Raw genomic sequence first — 24,674 nt, 5'->3', positions numbered from 1 at the left:
CTGAGCACCTGCAGGAAATTATAATCTATTCATTAATCATCTAGAAGCTCTTTTGTGTTATTTAACAGGAAGAAACATAGAAATTTTGATTGCTGGTGACTTTAATACAGATTTTCTAATGCAATCTTCCAGTAAACATTTATTGCAGTTAGTAATGTTGTCTTTCAATCTAACTGACACTGTAAACTTTCCAACTAGGATCACTAAATCCTCAAGGTCAGCCATTGATAACATTTTTATAGACAAATGAAAGGAACAAAATTATATCATAAAACCTGTAATAAATGGACTATCAGATCATGACATGCAGCTCATTGTTTTAGATCTAAATTCTAAGCAGATTATCAAGATGGCTAAATCTGAGTACAGGAGAGTAGTCAATCAACTAAAAATTGGGTATTTTAGAAAACTGTGCAAAAATATGAACTGGAAAGATGTTTATAGTGCTCATGACATGAATGAAAAATATAACACATTCATGAACAATGTCAGTACCATGTTTGAATACTGTTTTCATCTAAAAGTTACTCAAATTAAACATAAGTCTATAATAAAACCATGGATTACACAAGGAATAAAGATTTTCTGTAAGACAAAAAGGAAAATGTATCTGTCGACCAAGAATAGCTCCAATGCTGATGATTTAGCTAAATACAAGAAATACTGTAAAATATTTAAAAAGTAATTCAGACATCTAAACAAATGCACTACGAGAAGAAGATAGCAATGTCAGGGACAGAATAAAAATAATATGGGAGGTAGTGAAAGAAGAGACTGGTAGAACCAGAAAGGAACAGTAGCAAATAGCATCCATGGTAGATGACACATTAGTAACTGATGGGCATAGTGTGGCAAATCTATTTAACAAGTACTTTATACCCATTACTGATAGAATGGGATTGTCAGGATCCGTAAATAATGCCCTTGAATATCTGAAACTAGCCTTTACAAATAGCTTCAGGTACATGAATATGTCACTCACTTTACCAAAAGAAATAACTTCTATCATAAAATCTTTAAAATCAAAGCATTCTAGTGGTTATGATGAAATATCAACAAAGTTAATTAAGGCATGTTCGTGTGAGTTAAGTACAATTCTAAGTTACATGTGTAACCAGTGAAATATAACTGGGACATTTCCTGACTGGCTAAAATATGCAGACATTAAGCCCCTATTGAAGAAAGGGGATAAAGAGATACCATCAAACTACAGATCAATTTCACTTTTGCCAGCATTCTCAAAAATTTTAGAAAAATTAATGTACAGGCAGCTTTCAACCATCTGACCACAAATAACATATTATCAAGAAACAGTTTGGATTTCTGAAGGGTCCTGATATCATGAAGGCTATTTACACCTACAGTGAAAATGTACTTAATTCATTAAATAACAAATTATAAGCAGCAGTTATTTTCTGTGATTTGTCAAAGGCATTTGATTGTGTGAACCACAACATCCTTTTAAATAAATTAGAATTCTATGGTGTCACGGGCAGTGTTGCAAAATGGTTCAAGGCATACCTCCCTAACAGGAAACAAAGGGTGTCAGTGCAAGGGACTAGTGAATTAAGTCGTCAGTCATCATCAGAATGGGAAGAAATTACATGTGGTGTCCCACAAGGATCCATCTTAGGGCCATTGCTTTTTCTTGTGTACATTAATGATCTCTCATCAGTTACACTGCCAGAAGCAAAGTTCATTTTGTTTGCAGATGACACAAGTATTGCAATAAATAGTATGTCGAGTGTAGTTCTAGAAAGCTCTGCTAATAATATTTTCATTGATATTAATAAATGGTTTAAAGCCAACTCACTGACATTACTCTTCGAAAAGACTCACTATATGCGATTCAGAACCTGTAAGAGGTTTCCACCCAGCATATGCATTAAGTATGAAGAAGATCAGGTAGGTTGACAGTCTTAAATTCCTGGGATTACAACTTGATAATAAGTTCATTTGGGAGGAGCACACCAAAGAACTGCAGAAACTTTGCAATTCGAGTGTTAGCAGACATAGGTGACATAAAAATGAAAAAGTTTGCATACTTTGCCTACTTTCATTCCACAATGTCATATGGTATACTAACTACTAACTGGGTATACTAACTACTGCCTCTCTGTATATTTATTCCTTAATGAAATTTGTCCAAAATAATATATCTCTGTTTCCAACAAACAGCTCAGTACATACATACAATACCAGGAACAAAATTGATCTGCACAAAGACTTAAAAGCACTTACTTTAGTTCAAAAAGGGGTCCACTACTCAGGAACACTCATCTTCAATAATTTGCCAGCAAACATAAAAAATTAGTCACAAATAAAGATCAGTTTAGAAGGAGCCTGAAAGACTTACTAGTGGCCAACTCCTTCTACTCCACTGACGAATTGTCTAATATAGACAAATGATGTATTGTATATATTCATACTATTAGTATTTTCATTCCAGCTTTAAAAAAATGCCAGGAAGGAGATAAATTTATCCCTGAACACCAAAAAACAAGAGGTTAATTAATGTCAGGTAAATAAAAGTCAGAATAGTAAATCTAAACAACAAAGAGGGGGAGAATAAGCATTCATAAGCAAATGTGTACAAATGGTGGCCTAAATATGGTAACAGAATAGTGCAGCCTTTTTTTGTCAAACAAAACAACAATAGTAACAGAAAACAATCAATGTCCTGGACAAGGCGTCATGATTCAGGACATGTACAAATAAGTGTAGTCCCATATGAAAAAATATTGTTTGCCTTCACTGAGTAACACCGCTACAAAATTGGTTACATGCTGAAGAGGACAAAGAAACAGATATCGAGTTCACTAAACTAATAATTTTAGGAGTTACTGATGATCAGGAACTGAGAGTGTACATAGATCCAGGAAGTGAATTTTCTATTGTGTCTGAGTCTTTGTTGGAGGTATTAAAATGTAAGAAAGTGTATCAAATACTGATGTTTACTGGGGTTTATGTAGTAGGAATAACTGGAAGCAAAGCAACATCAAGCAAAAGAAGGCAAATTAAACATGAAGTGTGGTTACTGATCACTTTAAACAATTTTATGTTTATGCAGACATTCTTAGTAGTGTCTAATTTAAATTTGCAGTTGTTACTAGGTATTGATTAGCTGATAAGATTTAAAGTAATACTGAATTTTCCAGTGCTTATCATGACCAGGTATTTTTAGTACCATTTAATGGGAACATTACTGGTAATACCAAGACATATAACATCCACATTGTAGCAACGGGCACTATGATGGATTTAGAGGACATTCTGGATACACGAAGTATGCTGTAAGCACCAATCAGGATGAAAGCTTATGAATCTGATCTGTTAATTGAATAACGGAAAAATGATCTATATCATATACGGATGAAGTACAGTGCAGTTACTTCTTAACTATGTACACAACTGCTGAACTGCAACATTCCTTCACCACAGGCACTGTATCTACCATACCACATGTGAATTTGCCCAACCTGCCTTTCATGCTGCTGACTGCCCAGACTTCAGAGATCGGCACCATGCCTTGAACGAATATAGAACATACCCAATTTTACCCAGATCGCCCTCTAGCCTTGCCCTCAATGGAAGCAATTCATTTGTAACTATCAGCATTGCAAAAGAACAATCACATCAATAACATTCCACGGACCATTGACATGGTTTCACATTGTTGATGACAATGTGGGCAGCCATGCACTGCAGTAACAACCTCGGCTTGCTACCAGGAAATAGTTTCTAAGAATTTAGTTGAAAAGGCACAACAAAGAGTAAGAAAACATAATGAAAAAGCTGTTGAACCTCAGTACAAGGTTGATGACCTACTTCTTGTAAAACAACCCCTTCAAAACTCCACCCTGAAGAAAGAGACACATAAGTTTTTCCGAAAATATGAAGGACCATACCAAGTACAAATGGTATCCTGGCCAAGACATTATTTTTTGTGGATCCTACAACTGGATCAGAAAAGGGAAAGTACAATGTAAAGGACGTAAAGTTGTATATCCCCAGAAATGTTAACATTCTGACGTAACGGACGGAGTGACGACTGTTGAATCCCAAGTTGTTTTTGGTGTTTCTTCCAAAATAGTTTTCCCACACTGAATTCCCTTCAAATCTTAAACTATTCTGTCATCTATTCCTAAAATCTTAAACTATCCCATAATCTTATTACCTAGAAAAGTTGATATGACTACAACTTAGGAGAATCACAGAATAAGAAAGGAAGTGTTCTCTAGACATGAAATAAATGGAAAGAATGTTATGTCTGTGGAAAATATAATACAATGTGATGAACTGAATGACTGTTACACTGTAGTGTATAATTTTCTGTTTTGTATAAAATATTTTATACCTTTTATGAGATGATCATAGATGGGAAGGTTTGTATCAGTTTTGAAAGGGGTGGACATTGTGGATAAAAGCATGGTTTATGAGAACACATAAATCATGACTAATACAAAATACATAACACACCTTTCAAACACCCCAACAACCCTCACAAATAAGTGTGCATCTTCTTTCTCTTCTTGAATCTTAGCAACTTAGCAATCATTTCTATTTATTTCCTTTCTTACTTCTCATTTGAGGACCTATCTATTTTTTCCCTCTTCCCATATTCATCTGCTTCTATCGCAGAAGTCCTTTCTGGTTTCCATGGTTTCCAATAACCTACATCTTATCTTCAAATAAGAAGGCTGAAGAATCAGACTACACGAACACACTTCAGATAAGAAGAGGTTGTAATGATTCTTGTTGAATGTAACTTAACTTACGTTTCTTCTGCCTGGTACATTGATGAATGAATGGGAAATTTTCATGCTTCACAAAGTTTATTCACATTAATTCACATTCGAACTGCACACTAGTCATGTAAACAAAACACAGACTGACTTCACTGATCACTTTGACTTCCAAAACTAACTTTAAAACTGACTGACAAAACAACAACTCAAGAACTAACTCACAGCCTCGCTGCATCGCTTTATATAGAATTTTAGCAATAACTTCCAAAATAGAGCATTAATTTTATACAATTTAGATGTTACAATTAAAATTTACAAAATGTAAAAAAGACTGATGTTACAGCCAAGTAAGGTATAAAATACAATATTGAATGATAAATCTTTTATAGGAATATCTCTAGTTTTCCATAAGAAAATCATACTGAGCTTTAATTACAGTAATGTGTCTCATATTATTTTAATTATGTAATTAATTACAGTTTGGATTTGGTTACTAATATTTAATGGTAGTACAGAGCTTTATCTTATTACATACATAGAATGTACAAAGATGACATCAAATTCTGGAAATTGGAAAACTGTGAGATGTAAACAGTTGGAGAGTTAATTAGAAAAGATAAGTTGTAGGGTCATTATTGCCTCAAGTGTTCAATATTTCTATGGAATCCAAAGTGATCTTCCCCGAAGTCAGCTTCTATTTACAATTTGTACAGAAAGCAGATGGCGGTTATAAGAGTCAAGGGACATGAAATGGAAGCAGTGGTTGGGAAGGGAGTGAGACAGGGGTGTAGCCTCTCCCTGACGCTATTCAATCTGTATATTGAGCAAGCAGTAAAGGAAACAAAAGAAAAGTTCAGACTAGGTATTAAAATCCATGGAGAAGAAATAAAAACTTTGAGGTTCGCCGATGACATTGTAGTTCTGTTAGAGACAGCAAAGGACTTGGAAGAGCAATTGAATGGAATGGACAGTGTCTTGAAAGGAGATAAGATGAACATCAAAAAAAGCAAAACAAGGATAATGGAATGTAGTCAAATTAAGTCGGGTGATGCTGAGGGAATTAGATTAGGAAATGAGACACTTAAAGTAGTAAAGGTGTTTTGCTATTTTGGGAGCCAAATAACTGATGATGGTTGAAGTAGAGGCGTTATAAAATGTAGACTGGCGTTTCTGAAGAAGAGAAATTGGTTCACATCGAGTATATATTTAAGTGTGAGGAAGTCATTTCTGAAAGTATTTGTATGGAGTGTAGCCATGTATGGAAGTGAAACATGGATGATAAACAGTTTAGACAAGAAGAGAATAGAAGCTTTCGAAATGTGGTGCTACAGAAGAATGCTGGAGATTAGGTAGGTAGATCACACAACTAATGAGGAGGTATTGAATAGAACTGGGGAGAAGAGGAGTTTGTAGCACAACTTGACCAGAAGAAGGGATCAGTTGATAGGACACGTTCTGAGGCATCAAGGGATCACCAATTTAGTACTGGAGGACAGCATGGAGGGAAAAAACCATAGAGGGATACCAAGACATGAATACACTAAGCAGATTGAAAATGATGTAGGCTGCAGTAGGTAGTGGGAGATGAAGAAACTTGCACAGGATAGAGTAGCATGGAGAGCTGCATCAGACCAGTCTCAGGACTGAAAACCACAACAACAGTTACAAAGAATATTAATGACAGAGGAATACATAAAAATAAATAACAAATGAAAATACATTGCTTGGTAATACCTTTTAAGTTGTTTCTCAGGATAGAGAGATCTAATGTTCCTGGATTTTTAGATTGCAATATTGTTAATCAGAAGCATTGATGTTTCATGCTAACATCTCTGCAGTCTTTAGTTATTTATCTCTAAGGACTTATTACCTCAATTTCTTGATTAGCTATTTAATTTAGTATATGTGCACAATTTTATTGATGACAAAATTCCACTGATAATTATGGCAATTCATGTCCTTCCAGAACATTCTACATGCCTTTGCAATGAATATCAAGTTTTTTTATCAAACAGAACAGAATGATATATGTATAGATGCACATACAAGGCATTAGGAAGCACTGAATTGTCTGATAACTATCCGGATGCATATAAAAACAGGTGGTATTGAATATATGAGTCCTAGGGGAGGCTGTACCATTATAATGTATATATAAAGAAAGAATGGTGGTAATCAAGCCATGTACAAAGAGAGACAAAAACATGTGAGTTTGTGGAATAGCTAGAAAGCAGTAATGAACAGGGGACAGACAAGGAAGAGGTGTGAGCCAAGAAAGAAAAAGAAAGCAGGAGTGGAAGTAATTGTGATAGTTGTTTAAGAAAAGTCAGTTTAATAAATACTCTGATGAATTGTAGGATAGTGGGACTCAAAAAGACTAAGTAAACATATTATCTACTGAATAGTGAATACACACATGGTATCTACTGGAAGTATAGATGCTGATAAGTAGAGGAAGACTCTAGGGAGTTGATGATGTACTAAAGAATGAATGTAAAGTTTGATGTAGATTTGTATCTTGAACAGAAGTTACTTAATTATAATAGACATAGGAACATATACTGGGATAATGAAATGTGAGGCTTACTCAAAAAGAATAAGGAGGACGTACCCATCATTTGTTAAGTGTATAGGGCAGGCATACCTACATGGAGATAGGGCGACCTATGACCTAAAAAATAGGAATGTTTTATAAAGGGGTGTACTTACCAGAATGGAAAGAGGAAGTGCACTCATACGGTCAACCCACAAGCAAGGGAAAGGGACAGTATTGTGACTGAAGTCACACATTTTATAGGAATTATTCTGGAAAGTATAAATTCTATACAAAACTAGCATTATTATGTTTCATATAAATAAATAAGTGTCAAAAAAATACTTTCATTTTACCCAGAGTTTCTCCAAACTGCAAGCTACAAACTAATACAAAGAATGAGAACAGAAATTAGAACACTTGAATGTCATGAATACCTGAAGTTTACAATTGGAAATAAAGAAAAAGTCTCATGATGCCTAAATACTAGTGAAGCTTACTAAATCATGAATGAATACTCAGGTCTTGATATCAAAGTAAAGTGAGAATAAAATAAAGAAACACTTAGCTAAAGATTGTTGTAGAGAAAACAAAGGGTTGTTATTGAAATTGAATATGTATATAGGAACCTATGTAAGAAATGTATACTGCTAAAATGTAAAATTTTATCATGTGAGATATCATTTACATAATGACTATGTATAAAATATAGTATGTTCTAGCTGAGGGGGGAGGGCAGGCGGGGGGGGATATGTAGTGTTTCTAGAATTTCTGCACAAATTCTAGAACCACTCGGCCTTCTACCGCCTCAGACGCATGATATTTTAGATGTGAGAGTGGGATGATAGAATTCTACCTACTGCACATCACATGTTTGTGTGTACGGGTTTGAAGTTTGCGTGAGTAGATGAAGAAATGGCAGTCGAATGGCACCAACTAGTACTTGTCGGTCGATCCATGGAAGTCATAGTGAAAGAGCAAGGAAGAACTATGGAACTTTTGGGTTATTCAGTGCTGTTTTGTTAGTGACAAGGAACAATGAGTTGAGGAAGATTCTTAAGTAACTCTTATCTTGGACTTGCTGGAGGCAAGACATATTTTACGATTTTGGAGTAGACACACAGTTGTTAAGCCAGCTCTTTTTCAAATGGACTTCAATCTGTTTCTAATGTGAGACGATATGAGTTACTTACAAGAAGTTAAATGTTTATGTGCAAAGAGTGAATTTTGTTCTTATGAATCTCAGATAAACTAGTAATTATCAAAAAGTATTCTTCAAGACCGGAATTATTTTGCAAGTAGCGAGAGAGTCTTTAAGGTTCCTGTAACCAGCATCATTCTTTGGAGAAGAAGTTTATAGAGATTCCAGAAACTGGCTATCCAGAGAAGAAGATCGGCTGTGTACACCAAGTAAGTCAACTCATAGAAGAGGTGTTGGAGGTTTGTACATACACTTCACACACTCTTAGTTGTCAAAAATTTTAGACCTTCAGGCAACTGTCAAAAATAATTACATTCTTCAAACAGTCCTGAAGTACAGTTATGGTTTCAGTAATGTAAATCTGTTTCACAGAAGCCTGAAGCAGAGGACTAATCATCCATAACTCTTCACATTTAATAAAGGACTTGTTGCAGAGGTGAGATTATATTTGGTATAATTAATTGCTGCCACTAAACCAGAGAAAGCCAAACCTCTCCATAAGAAAATGTACAGATCAAAATCTCTTTCGTGGGCAAAATCCGTGTCACTACAATACCGTAGTGAGACCTTCAGTACTATATGTTTCAGAATACCTGAACATGGCTTGACATGGACAACTTGAGAAGCTAACTAAAGGTTAGATAGATTCTAAGAGAAATCATGGCACTCGTCAAATAATAAGGTGCTGACAGAACTACTCACAAGCAGGAATTATATGACATCTAGAGTGCGTTACAATGGCAATGAGAGAGAGGAGGCTATGACCATCTAGTCAGAATGGGCACTGCACTGTCTATAGAGGGAAAGCAACTTATACCAAGCACACAAGACTGTTTAAGAAAGACCTTGAGCCACTAGGTGACTATGACAGTCATGACAGAGATCAGAACAGAATGCTCAATAGAACATCAGGTCCTCCCCACTCACTAAACAGCAGTAAGTGCGCAACAAGGAACAAGGGTGAAATGGATACAGAAATGGAAAAACATTCAAAGCACCAGAATGAGTCAGTACTGAGCTAAGAGGAAAGCTCACCAGAAATAAGAACTGTGTATTCCAGTGCAGACCCTGCTGTGTCATCCAAAGAAGACACAGCCAGGGCAAAAGCACCACAAACACTAAGATGCGAGCTGGTGTGAGTGCCATAGAGGCTTGCCACTTGCGTGAGTTCCACCAGCACCACAAGTGCTGCTGAGGAGGAAGATATCAATTTCACCTCAACCAATTGCCGGCCAAGTACAACCTGCCAATGATCACACAACAACAGAAGCCTACTCAGAAGAAAGAAGAGCAGCTCTCACCCACCTGATTATAGAACATCGTCCAGGGCTGACTTAGACAGGGAACATCAATTAGTGAACTCTTAGAAGTGAACAGATGGTTTTTGTAAATTGTATTTGCTATGTCCTGTGAAGTTTACCCACCCAGCCTCCTCCTTACCCCCACCCAATTGCCTCTCCCATCATGTACTGCTGCTGCTGCTCATAGTGTAACTTCAGCTATACCTATGTGTGAATTGTGTTTGCACGAGTGTGTTTTTATGTGTGTGCTGGTCATCTATTTTTGACTATGGCCTTGTTGGCTGAAAGCTTATATTGCAACAGTCTTTTTGTTGTGCCTATTTGTGACTCAGCATCTCCGCTATATAGTTTGTTACTAATTTGTTGGAGTGTTGTAGAACTTTTGTTCTCCTATCCTGTTACCTGACCCTGGGGTATAGCTGTGAAATAGTGGCAGGAATATATCATCTTAGTGGTGTACTGAGTCCAAATTTGGCCTACCATAACAAAAGTAGCAACTCAGCCTCCGCAGCAGTAGCAATGAGGAATTTGCAAAACTGTTGATAAGTGTTTACAAAAGAGCCTAATTAAATAGCTATGACAGGCAAGTCACAATATTATGAAAAAGATAATTGCTACTCACCTGAGTCGCAGGTAGGCACAACAAAAATATGTCACAAAGTGAACTTTTGGCCAACAAGGCCTTCATTGGAAATGGACAACATACACACACACACTAATGCAAATGCAACTCATACACACATGACCACAGTCTCTGGCTGCTGATGCCATGCTGCAAGCACCAGCACATTATGGGAGGGGTGGTGGTAAGGAGGAGGCTGGGGTGGGGAGGGCAGGGATAGCGGGGTAGGGGTGGGTGACAGTAAGGTGTTACTTGTGTGAGTGCAGGGACAAGGTGGAGAGAAAGTATGGCAGCTAGGTTCAGTCGTTAGGGACAGGGGGTTGTGGATAAGGAAGGAAATAAAAAGACTTTGGGTGCATTGGGGGGAACAGAGGGCCAGAATGGGAACAGGGAAGGATCTGATGGGTAAGGACAATGACTAACACAGGTTGAGGCCAGCAGGGTCACGGAAATGGAGGATATATTGCAGGGAGAGTTCCCACCTGTGCAATTCTGAGAAACTGGTGTTGGTGGGATGGATCCAAATGACACAGGCTGTGAATAAGTCACACAAATCAATAATGTCATATTGAGCAGCATGCTCAGCAACAGGTGGTCCAGCTGTTACTTGGCCACAGTTTGCCATTGGCCATTGATGCAGACAGACAGTTTGTTCATGACAACCAACTGCTGCACGAAGTGTAGGCCCAGCAGCCAGAGACTGTGGTCATGTGTGTGAGTTGTGTTTGCATGTGGGTGTCTGTGTATATGTGTGGTTTTGTGTGTGTGTAAAGCTCAGCTTCTGCACTCTCTTTGTTGTGCTTATCTGTGACTCAGTGTCTCCACTGTATGGTGCGTAGCAACTATCCTTTTCATAATAGTGTTACATTACAGCCTGGATTTTCCATTGACAGACAAGTCACAAATAGATACAATAATCATAAAAATTGTTACTTGACTGATAAGCAATACCAGTTCTAGCTGGTTCAAAGATATATCTAGCAAAAAATCAAAATATTGAGCTGATGTGATAGAATCACTCATGAGGAGCTTTTGAGACTGAAATATGCAGTACTAACATCAGCTTATGAAAATAGACCTATAATGTGCCTTCAGAATTTTTAAATGTTTTGGAGAAAGTAAAATGTCATTGAACAGAAATGTCTTATTCAAGAAGTAACTTGCTAATTGACACGTCAACATTGTTTCTGTTGTGGTTTCTATATAAAGGTAACTATTGATGTTACCATTAATTACATTTTATTAAAACAAAAGACATTGTTATAACAATTTCTGTAATTTTTGAGTTTGCCCATCACTCATTAGATTGAGATACACTTCAACACTACAGGATAACTATTGTAGTAAGAATTTAAAATCTATCTCAGACTACAGTTCACATTAGTGTATTCACTCATCTGGGAGATTTTAAGCAAACTTAAAACATTTCAGCACAATGTATATCATCTCTCAAGGTTTTATACTTTGTATGCTTCTATATTAGTGTATATTAATTGTTTACTTAAGACATTAGAGTCATCTGTAATATTTGCTATGGAGTAAGCATGCCAGTGGAGAGTCAATATTCAGAATTTCCAAACACTATTAAAATGTCATCTAAAAGTTTAAAATGATAAATTGTAAATACCTTATAGTAACTTCTGAAATTTTCCCGGCGTATTTGTTCTTCTAATAATTTCCAGGTATGCAGCCAGATCCCGTCGACATTCTGCCACGATATTTCGGCCCAGAGACGTCCGGCCATCATCAGGTGAGTACACAACTACTGAAGAGCCCAGGTGCAGTTGCAGTATTTATGCCGGCATAAATACTGCGACTGCACCTGGGCTCTTCAGTAGTTGTGTACTCACCTGATGATGGCCGGACGTCTCTGGGCCAAAATATCGTGGCAGAATGTCGACGGGATCAAGCTGCATACCCGGAAATTATTAGAAGACCTTATAGTAAGTTTACAAAAACATATGATGTGCAATCCCACACAAAAAATAATGCCCATAAATTCAACATACAGATATTTTACAAAACTGGTGTTCCAATGAATAGCAAACTACAATGCAAGGAGCATTCTGATTACCTAATAAAATAATAGCTTCTTCAATTCTGCAAACATGGATCATAAAAGTTACAAGGTCACCTATAGCAAACCAACATAAAGGAGAACTGGTATAAGATCTTGTAAAAAAACCTTGGGTCAGCTAGCCCAGCTGACAACACTGCTTAAGGCCCTCTTGTCAGGGTTGTGGTAAAGACCTCAACAGCAATGAAGATGGAGAAGATGGGTTTCAGTATGGTGAAGCAGGCAAAAATGGCAGCCTCTTGTTCACATCTAAAGTGGACGTAGGGCACAACAGTTCCACAAGTTAGTGGCAGCACCCAGAAAGTGTCATTTCCACTTGTTAGTGATGACTGAATCAGTAATATTCCAGGCTAACAACCTCATCTTATTTTTGGAATTCACGTATGACCCTGTATTTCCTGATCTCTATAATTTATAGCTGAAAATCACAAAACACAAAATTGACAAAAGGAATACACTACCAAGATGGCAACTCTAATGAGGAATCCATCATCACATCTTGCAATGCGCTTGGACATAGGACTCAGGAGTCTCAACATTTTCATTGAAGAAGAGATGGAATATACTGAGAAGCCTTCTGACAAGGATCTGACTTGTGGGTCAGCAATTTTGATAAAGTTTTGCAATGACATTTTATTCTGAAAACAAAAAAAGAGACACATGTTTTGGATTTTTGCTAGAAAGTTTCTAATTTTTTTGAAAGTTATGGTGAAAGTTGATGAGAAAAAATCGTATCTTCCATCTTAAATATTGAAAGATTGTCTAAAACACAAAGACTTTTTGTTGATATAATATGAGGTTCAAAGTTAACAATGTTCAATTTGTTAGCATTTTTATGTTTTCATCCTGCAGCCTGGGTATCCAGCACTTAGTCTGTCTAGCAAAGTGAGGTCAACAGTCAAGTTATCAGCATTATATTACCGAGCTGCTGGTCTATATTTGATTCTTGGTCATGGCTTTTCTTTTACATTCAATATTTTTGCAGTCTATCTGACAATAGTCAGAATACTTTCTTTGACTCCTTTTAAGTAAAACATTGGGAGGTGTGATTAATAATCAAACAAGTATATATAATGTATTCACAGTTATTTTGATCATGATACATATTACAAAAATACACCAAATTTATATTATTGCATAATCCTAACTGATTGTCTGTTCATGAGTGCTATCACAATCAGTGAGGTGAAACGTATTGTAGAAACAGGCAAAACATAAATATTTCTGACACTGTGCACAGCACATGAACAAAATCTCATCACATTGACATGTTCACGAATACATTGTTCATAGAAAAATATCTGATTCACATTGCTACAAACAGATGTAACAGATATCATTCGGGATGTGTACCAAGAGTATAAAAGCATATTGTGGAAGAGAGGCATTGAACAACTGGTTATGGAATAACACATGAGTTTTGATAGCCTCCATCCTGTCTTGTAATACTCTGCTTTGCTGTCATGGTATATGATTCTGAAGTCATGCAGTGAAATTATTTACCTGTCAGAAAAAGTAAACATGACATGGCTGACAAAGAGAGGTATATTTTCAAGGTATCACTTTCATACTGCAGGTCCGATGAATATCATCATCTTTGAAAGTCCAATATAGTGCATCATATATCACAATGAAAATAACTGTCAATACTTTATATATACTTATTTGATTATTAATCATACCTCCCAAAATTTTACTTCAAAGGGCGGAAGAAAGGCATTCCCATTCTCAAAATAATATCAGATACACCAAGCAGAATATCAAATGAAAAAAACCCACAATCAAGAATCAAACACAGACAAGCAACTTGATAATCTAAAGCCTTGACCACTTGACTGTTGACTTCACTCTGCTAGACAGACTGAATGACAGGTACCCAAGCTACAGAATAAAACATAAAAACATTAATAACTCAAATTTTATTAAATTTGGACCCCATATTACATGAAAAAATTATTTTTAGATGATCTTTCAATGTATAACATTGAAAATATCAGTTTTCCGCATCAACTTTGACCTCAGTTTTTTCAAAAATTAGGGTGTTTATCAAAAGGTCAAACAAATATTTTTTTACATAGACTGTCCTTGCAAAACGTGATCAAAATAGATAACTCATATGTCAGACCATTTCCTCATAAGTTTGAGCTCAAGATGATGTACATCATTGGAAAATTAAATGCAAATTCTCTTCAGAAAACTGGGAAACAGAAGGAATTGGAATTATTGCTACAGAAGAAACATGTACAATTTTAGCAGTGCAGGCAGGAAACAAGATTCTTAAATGAGAATGTAGTTGACACATGACACTATAGAATTTATAAAGAGAGACCAGCAGTAAGTATAATGAAAAACACACCAATGTTATAATAGCAATTTATCTAAACAAAAAATCATAAATTGTGTAACATCTTTTAAGCTGATATCAGAAGGAATGTCCATTTTAACAATAAAATATAAGAATAAACACTACACCCTTACAAATTGCCATCCACCTATAAAAGATGACAACAGAAGACATCAGCAATCAGTTTTGGTTTCCTTTAGAATCTGCACTCTCCAACATACCTTCAAAAATGTTAAAATGCTTGTCAGTGACTTCAGTGCTAATTCGGGAAAGAAAATAAATTTAAGGATATTGTAGGTGAACAACCAGAGATGGTGAAAGAGTGATCAATATGTGTAAAATGTTCCAGTTAAACTGATGTCCACACATTTTTGTGATGTCCACACATTTTTGCAGATGACAAGCAAATACCAAAACTTTGATATCTCCAAATCCAAACATAGAAGAATTTCAAATGGTTCACATAACTATATCTAAAAGCAATATGATGGAAATTATGGATGTTAAAGCAATCAGAAATGGAGAATTTGATTCAGGTCATTATCCTTCTGATATTAAAATATGATTTCTCCCATCTAAAATAAGAAATACAACCGAAAAAGTACTCAGATACATCTCCTCTACAGCTATTATTACAATATAAATTATAGGAAAATTTAGAGAAGAATACATAATACTAAATTAGATGAGAAAACTTTGGGCTTGACCAAGAATAAAAAGAAGACAGAGTAAAATGAAGTGTGTGAAGAAGTATAACAAAGAGCATTCTGGAAATACAAGCAAATTTCATCAAAAATAATACTCGAAATTTTAAACCAAATTTTCAACAAAGTATCTACAGGATATCAAGCACCAAGTATTTCTTACAAAGATGAAACTGCAAACTGACATTAAACAATAAAGACAATTAGCAAGTAATGGCAGAATTTTTGTCAACCCCTTCAACTGTCAGTTCTAGCAGCTAAATTGGAATTTCCAGCTATAGCACAAAATCTGGATGAAGACTCCCCACCATCAGAGCTAGAAATTCATGAAACCATAAAAACACTTATAAACAACAGAGCAAGTGGTGAACACTACACCACAGCAGAATTATTGAAATGGTCAGAACCAAAAATTATAAATGGTCTACAATTGCTTTTTGAGAACATTTTGAAAACTGAAAATATTCCAGGAGATTGGAAAATAGCATTAATCCACCTGTTACATAAAAAGGGAGACAAACAAAATGTCCATAATTTCAGAGGAGTGTCACTTCTACCAGTGCATACAAAATATTATCAAACATCCTCCTGGACAGAGTTGTAGAAAATTCAAACAAACAACTGGGAGCATATCAGGGTGGTTTTTGAAAGGGAAGATGCTGCATAGAATAGATTTTCTACTTAAATTCAATAATCACCACAGAACATTAACCAACAAACCTACAATAGTCTCATTTACTGATTTCAAGAGAGTGTCTGATTTGGTATACATAGAAACAAAGATAGAATATTGAGAATTTGGTGTTAAAACAAAACTGGCAAACATAATTCCTGAGACTCTAACTAGTATGACATCTAAAGTTAACCATTTAAAATGAAAACTGGTTTAACATTTTGACTATTTATCTGCATTCTAGAAAAAATTGTAACAATCTGGAATTTGGAGATAAAAGATCATAAAACTGAACCAATAACTCTGTGAAGCAAAACAAGCAGAATTATTGCAAACAGACTGGCTTTTGCAGACAATTTTGCAATACTTACATAAAATCTGAGAGAAGCAGTTATTCAAATAAATCTTCTGGAAAAAATATAAAATGGGACTGGTCTCAAAATTTCAGCTGATGAAGCAAATTTGTGGCAAATATAAAAATTGTACTAAAACCTACAGCAATAAAAATGGTAAAAATAGAGTGAGTAAGCAAATTTAAATATTTTGGAGAAATTATACAAAACATTGGACTAGAAAAATTTGCATTAAATGCAAGAGCTAACAAAATGGAGAGAGCATATGATTCAATAAAGAATATTTACAAGAAAGGTATATCTAGAAAACAAAACTAATACACTGTACCATGACCATAAAGTTTACATGGATGTGGATGCTGCCTAATAGTGAACTACAAGCTGGACAGAATAGAGGAACTAGGAAACTGTATTATTCGAAAAACAATGAGAGTAATACAAACTACAGATGCTTGGAAAATGACAAGTAATGTGGACATCTACAAAAATACAGAGAAAATATCAAAAGTAATGGCTAAGTGCAGATTACTATTCCTTGGGCATTTCTACCAAATGAATGAGAACAGCTTAATGAAACAAATATTTCTTTTTTTAATTTCTGGTAGAAGAAATAAACTATAGCATGCATCTTAATGCAGCTGTTAGGTGCATTAACACAGGGCTGGGGAGGGTGCTGATGGCAGAGGACACGGGTCACTTCTCAATGGTGCCAGTTGGGCCTATCAGTAGATCGAGATTCACTTGGCATAGCCTGCACCTCAATAGGTATGGGAAGGGGAGGCTGGAAAAGCTTATAGGTGACAGTGTAGTGGGTGGTGGTGGGATCACTCATGGAAAAATTCCTGTAGTAGTTGGTGTTAGACCTGCACCTTTTTTGGATTGAAGCAAGCTGATGGGTATACCTGCTTAAAGGAGTCCCTCTAACTTAGGGCTCACCTTCAGAGGATATAATGTTTCCAAGTAGAGAAGGAATTAGCGTATTTCATCAAAATATTAGAGGTACTACAGATAAAGTTGGTGAACTACTTATACATGTTGACTCTGAAATTATTGGTATATCATAGCACCACTTAAATAATTTGACAATTAAGACGCTTCCTTTACCAGGATATAGATTAGCTGGCTGTTTTTCAAGGAGTTTCTTGTGGGGTGGGGGAGTGGCTATGTACATATTAAACAGTATTCCGTTTGAGTCCACAGACATATCATGGCAATGCACTGAACAGATATTTTAATGTTGTGCAGAGGCTGCCGAATTTAGTGAAACTAAACTCCTAATTGTTGTTGTTTATAGGTCCCCTAACTCTGACTCCAGAGCATTTCTGCTCAAGCTAGAGAGGGTTCTTGAGTCACTTTGTAGGAAGTACCAGAAATTAGTTATATGTGGTGGCTTCAATATAAATCTTGTATATGATGGCGCAAGAAAAAGGATGTTGGTAGATCTCATAAATTCATATGATCTGATGCAGACTTTTTTTTCCAGCTAGGGTGCAGGGGAACAGTAGCACAGCCATAGACAATATTTTTATTCATTCTTCTTTACTACATGAGCATTCTGTTTGCAAAATGGTGAATGGCCTTTCAGACCATGATGCACAAATTTTAACACTAAAAGGCTTTAGTACTCAAAAAAATGTCACATTTACTTACAAACTATGTAGGAAAGTTAGTCCAACAGCAATATAGAGTTTTTTAAATCTTATCAAGGAAGAAGAGTGGCAGGATGTTTATAGTGCCGATAACATAGATGATAAATATAATGCTTTCCATAACACATTTTTCGTGCTCTTTGAGAGTTGCTTTCCATTAGCGCATTCTAAGTGGGGTACTAGAAGTAATAGGCAGCTGGGTGGCTGACTAGTGGGATAAGGATATCATGTAGAACAAAGTGGGAATTATTTCAAAATGTTAGAAATAATGGCAATCAAGCTACAGTGGCACACTACAAACAGTATTGTAAGGTGCTTAAGAATGTTATTAGGAAGGCAAAGAGTATGTGGTACACAAACAGAATAGCTAATGCACAGGATAAAATTAAAATCATATGGTTAGTTGTGAAGGAAGTGTCTGGTCAGCAGCACTAGGCTGATGATATAAAGTCAATTCACAGTAAAAATACTTCTGCTACTGATAAATCAGCTATATGCTCAGTATTTAACAATCATTTTCTGAGCATTGCTGGTGAATTAAATAAAAATTCAATTTCTACAGGGAATCATATAATTTTCTTGGTAAACACCTTTCCGAGATTGATGTCTTAAATACTCCTCTGTGATACAGACAAGAGGGATATTGAGTCAGTAATTAAATCACTGAAGACTAAGGACTCTCATGGTTATGATGGAGTGCCTAGCAGAATTTTAAAGTACTGTGCTGCACTTGTTAGCCCTGCGTTTAGCCATATTTGTAATTTTTCCTTTATGAATGGTCAGTTTCCTGAACGATTCAAGTCCTCAGTGGTAATGCAGCTTTATAAAAAGGGAGAAAGGGATAATGTAGATAATTTTAGACCTATTTCTATGCCATCATCATTTGCTCTATTTATTGAAAAGGCTGTGTATGTAAGGATAATTGATCATTTTATATCACACAATTTGTTATCAAATGTACATTTCGGCTTTAGAATTTGTTTAACAACTGAAAAGACTATATTCTATTTTCTCTGTGAGGTACTGGATGGGATAAACAAAGGTTTTCGAATGCTACACATATTTTTTTGATTTAACTAAGGCATTTGATTGTGCTGATCACAAAATATTGCTCCAGAAGTTGTACCATTACTGAATACGGGGAGTAGCTCACAATTGGTTCACCTCTTACTTTAGCAACAGACAGCAAAAGGTCATTATTCACAATGTTGATAATGGCTGTAATGAGGGGTCTGAGTGGGGTATAGTAAAGTGGGGGAGGGGGGGGGGTCCTCTATGGATCAGTGTTGGGGTCACTCCTGTTCCTTATTTATATAAATGATATGCCCTCTAGTATTATGGGTAACTCTCAAATATTTCTGTATGTTGATGACACTAGCTTTGTAGTAAAGGATGTTGTATGCAACATTGGCATGGTTTCAAATAGTGCAGTTCACGACCTAAGTTCATGGCTTGTAGAAAATAAACTAATGCTAAATCACAGTAAGACAGAGTTTTTACAGTTTCTGACACAAAATTCAACAAAACCCGACATTTTAATTTCACAGAATGGGCATATGATTAGTAATACTGAACAGTTCAAATTTCTAGGTGTTCAGATAGATTGTAAGCTGTTGTGGGAAGCCCACATTCAGGATCTTGTTCAAAGACTTAATGCTGTCATTTTTACTATTCGAATGGTATCTGAAGTGAGTGATCATTCAACACGAAAATTAGTGTACTTTGCTTATTTTCATTCACTTATGTTGTGTGGTATTATATTTTGGGGTAACTCTTCTTATTCTAAAAGAATATTTTTGGCTCAGAAGCAGGCAGTTCAGGCAATAAGTGGTGTAAGTTCACGAACCTCTTGTCAATCCCTGTTCACAAGTCTGGGTATTTTGACATTGGCCTCTCAATATATATATTCCTTACTGTCATTTCTTGTGAACAAGTTTATTTCCAAGAATAAGCACCTTTCACTCAGTTAATACTTGGCGTAAATCAAATCTGCATTTGGATCAGATTTCCTTAAGTCTTGTACAGAAAGGTGGGCAGTATACTCCTGCATCCATTTTCAATAAGCTACTACTTGAATTCAAAAATCTTAGCAGTAATCCACATGCTTTCAAATTGAAACTGAAGAGTTTCTTCATGCGTCACTCATTCTATTCTTTCGAGGAATTCCTTGAGAGATTAAGCTGATACTTGCTGTATTGATGATTGCATTTGCTTAAACTTATGGACTGACTTTTTTTCAGATTTATATACATTTATTCTTATCTGTTATTATTTTTATGTTTTAATTTCATGTACTGACACATTCCATGACCTTGGAGATTTGTTCCTCGATTTGGTCCTACGGAACTTGATGTGTAAATAGATAAAATTAAAAAAAAAAAAAATGTAAGACTAGAAAGAAACAACATCAAACAATAATAAATAATAGAAAGATACCTTTTTAAGAATAAAATATTGAATTCAGAATCCTTTCAAAGTGAAGAAATAGGAAATCAGGAACAACATTGGCAGAATAAAGGAAATGCCAACATGGGGATAAAAGGAGGAGTACTGTAAAAATTGGAAACAACAATAGTAAATAAGAGGAACGGAAGTCCTTAAGTGATCCTAGCTGGTCAATACAAAGGTGAAAATAATAAATAAATAATAAATAAAAGAACAACTTCTTCTAGGATACTTTGCATACTTTCACACAATTCTGGGACAGAATAAGTGTTGGTACAAATATTTTAAAAATCAATCAAGAGCTAACTGCCACATATAAAAATACATAAATTATCTTAGCTTTCAGAACTAATAGTTATTTCTTGAGGAAGGAGAAAGATACAGTTTGGCAAAGGTTAAAAGGTAATGGAATGTCACTCATACCCTAGCATGAGAGCGTCCACCTGTTGTCATGGCTAATAATAAGACTGAATTATGTATTAATTCTGGTACATACACTCATTATACCAATTTTAAAAATAGACCAATAGATTTGTTTAGTGGAGTTCTGAATTCTGATAAAAAAAATTTATGGTGTTCACCAAAGCTGTTCCTGTGTACTTCATTGAAATTTTACTGTCATGAAGGACCTCCTCCATGATTTAGTGAAAAAACAAGAACAAATCACACACATCATAAAATAAAAATATTGTTAAAGTATAGCTTATCTGTATTGCCTATAAAAGAGAGTGTTTGATTGCAAGTCTTATAACAACACACATAATTAGCAGAAATAACTACTTCAGCTTGAAAAGAATAGTGTTAACAGAGAACCTGCCACTGGCTCTGGAAATAGATACTCTTACCAGCAACATATTAAATAGTTTTCTTGAGTTTCTTGAAAATATTATACTTGCAAAACAATTTCAGTAAACTGTCAGTTAAAAGCAAAAGTATTTAAAATTAATTATGTAAATGAAACAATTGTTTTCCTTTTTCCAATACGAGATAAATATTCCTCAGGTGCAATTTTTTTTAATATATATATATATATATATATATATATATATACAAAGCACATATTTGCCTGAATACTGAGGATTACCTGCAAACACAGCAGTTGTAGCAGGTTCAGTAGAAACTGACTCTGTTGTAGGATATTCTTTTGTAGTTATTGAAGAACTCTTGCCACTAGGTGTTACTTTCACACAACACACACAGTTAACTGTGAGTAAAATCAGCATTAATAAAAGGGATGTGTCCATTCTGTCAACCAATGTTTGGCATGAACACAACTGACTCTTCTAGGAAGTTCCTTCCACACTTCCTTGATTGCAGCAACATAATCATTCATTCGGTATCTGGGTGTGGTTACAATCAAGCATCATATTCAAAATGGTGTCAACTAAATGAAACTGTTCAAAACATACACATTTCCCATGTACCTTTTATTTAAAATATTAATAGGGAAATAAGAAAGCACACTCATACGCACATAACAATATAAACGCCAGTTTATCAGGTTCAGCCAAAGAAACTTAAGAGTTGAAAACTTATCTTTGATCCTATCTTTAGATAATAGTCAAGTAAATAATCTACACATGACTCATGGTAGTAAGAACAAACAGGTCCCAGCTGAGAAGCAAATCTTATCACAGGAAGAGATAAACAGTTATGGCTGGAGGGGAAAGCTGCTTGTGATTACAAAAGCACACAGGCATCATCAAGTACATGATTAACACTATGGAGTTCTTGCCTTAGCTCTAAGCAATATCTCTTGACTTGGCTCTAAGCAATATCTAAAAAATAGCAGTACCTATGTTGTATACTGGATGCACCATACTAAGTATTCTCAGACACTATCTTCCTAATTTTAGGCTTTATTACCCCTCTTTCTTTTACATTCATAGAGAAATTTTGCTTGTAAAATATAATAGACCATTATGTAATTAAAATTAAGATTGAAAAATTTCATATGTTTCCTTCAAATACCAGGTGTTTCAAAATGAATATTGGGGTTTTAAGGCTTTACATTCAACTTAAAATTATAAAAAATACATCAAATGAAATGGTAGCTCAAACAGTTTTGTTTGTATCATGCTGGAAGCTCTAAAGCCTAGAGACTACAGTTTACATGCCAACTTTGATAACAAAATGTTGCTGCATGATGGTAAACATTTTCTGGATTGTGTTGTCTTCAGTAGTAAATCAACGTTTCACATATGAACACACTTAATGGGGCTCAGCAAATCCCCTTAAGATCATACAGTTGCAATGACATTCCTCTAATTTGAATGTTTTTTGTGCTATATGCCAGTGAATTTCGGTGGAGCAACCGTAACTGGTATTTCATATCTTGATGCACTAGAACTATGGCTCTTTCCTCAATTCGAAGAAGTTTATTCGGCAGCAAGGTTTTCCACCTCACTGGACTAACTAAGTAGACTACTGGTTAAATGACATTGTACCCAAATGCTGGATTGGCCACCAAGAGGGCAGATGAAGAGCTGGTTTCATAAGGTCTCCAATTTCACTCGATTTGATGCCATGCGATTTTAACCTTTTAGAGTTAATGAAGTACCATGTGAATGTGCCTCCAGTACCAGCTGATCTACCTGACTTAAGAAACCAGATTGAAACAGTTGTTGCAACAATTACTCCAGACACACTGATCTAGGTTTGGGAAGAACACATCTTTCAACTCAATGTGTTCTAAATGATGAATGGTGCTCACACTGAAAACCTGTAAGAAAAACTGTTTGAATTGCTATTTCAGTTTAAGTATTATTTATAACTCTAAGTTTAATGTGATAAATGCTTTAAATAATAAAATTTTGATATTTATTTTGAAATGCCAGATATATGCAACAGTTGATAAATAATTCTGTTGTACTTGTCTCGGATGCATAAACTTTAGAAGAGAGACTGAATTGGTTTTCTGAGTTATTCAAGGAATAAACAAATATCAAATCAAAAAGTAAAACAAAATATAAAAATTAAGAGAAAAATATGGGATCAGAATTCTTGGGGTCTATATAATTTAAAACGCCTGTGGAGTTGAGAGTAAGTAATGTGAATGATTCCATAGTTTTCAGAACATTGACTGTTTTTTACAGTTCAGATACAATTATTATGGCACTTTCATGTATGAGACAGTACCTAATCTCCACTTTATAACATTTTATAGTAAATTATGAAAAAACAAAGCCATCAATCAACATAATAATCATAAATTGCACAAAAATCAAATTAATGAAACCCTTTCAGGCTATGTAGAAAAGAGTACAAGGAGGGAAACATAATGACAAAGAGAGTTTAACCAAAAAAGATGGAAAACATAACATTTTAACAACATTGCAACTAATGGCAAAGCAAGCAACAGTGGGTAAATTAAAGAAGGTGAAATTGAACTTGAATATGCAATAAAGATAAAAATACGTTTCCTGTTAGAATCGAAGACTGCCTTCTGTTTTATCATAGTGTTTCTTACGTACAGCTCTTAACATTACAACACACAGGGAGATACAATGAAGCTAGTAAGGAAAATTTTTGGTGTAATCTGGGTGAATAAATGTCAATATTTAATTAGGGTAAAAGCAACAATTGACAGATATGCATATGTTCAGGGTGACAGTTATTGAACTATATGAAATAAAATTGTCCTAACTTCTGAACAGTTTGCATTAGGATGTTCAAACTGCAGTGTTGGCTGCAGGGCATAAATTCATTTTGCAAAGGAATTCCACTAGCTGGAGTAGGACATAACTGACAAACATGCTGATACTCTGCTCCGAGGGTCGACAGGGTGACAGGAGTGAATGTAAAACAGTTTCACATAACTGCTTGGAGTCCACAAAAACAAAAAGTCATCAGGTAGTCATAATGAGTATAGGAGAAGTTGTGGACTCTGTGGAAATGGAGGTGGATTTTTAAGAGTATCAAATATATTGAGCCATGAGTAAGTGCTTCTGAGCAACCGATAAAGTGGTGGAAAAGCTTTGAAAGAGGTCAAGAGAATGTTCTCACCTATGGGTATGGAATTCTG

The 24,674-nt window shown here is 35.3% G+C and overlaps 1 protein-coding gene across 5 annotated transcripts in view; it reads right to left on the bottom strand.

Annotated features, from left to right (window-relative positions):
• LOC126281330 (phosphatidylinositol phosphatase PTPRQ-like) overlaps positions 1 to 22,333 on the bottom strand; it is a 410,186-nt gene extending 387,853 nt beyond the window's left edge. For 2 of the 5 annotated variants that reach the window (XM_049980188.1, XM_049980190.1), the window contains exon 1: positions 21,735 to 22,255. In XM_049980188.1, the coding sequence (XP_049836145.1) occupies positions 21,735 to 21,894 (160 nt within the window). In that variant the 5' untranslated portion in view covers positions 21,895 to 22,255. Of the gene's footprint in view, positions 1 to 21,734 lie in introns of all 5 variants that reach the window. The other 3 variants (XM_049980192.1, XM_049980189.1, XM_049980191.1) reach the window with 3 other exon arrangements.
• Positions 22,334 to 24,674: the final 2,341 nt, after the last annotated feature.

Source organism: Schistocerca gregaria, chromosome 7, assembly GCF_023897955.1.
Source record: "Schistocerca gregaria isolate iqSchGreg1 chromosome 7, iqSchGreg1.2, whole genome shotgun sequence".
NCBI lineage: Eukaryota > Metazoa > Arthropoda > Insecta > Orthoptera > Acrididae > Schistocerca > Schistocerca gregaria.
The sequence above is the reverse complement of the archived record's forward strand: the minus strand, read 5'-3'. Positions and strand labels throughout refer to the sequence as shown.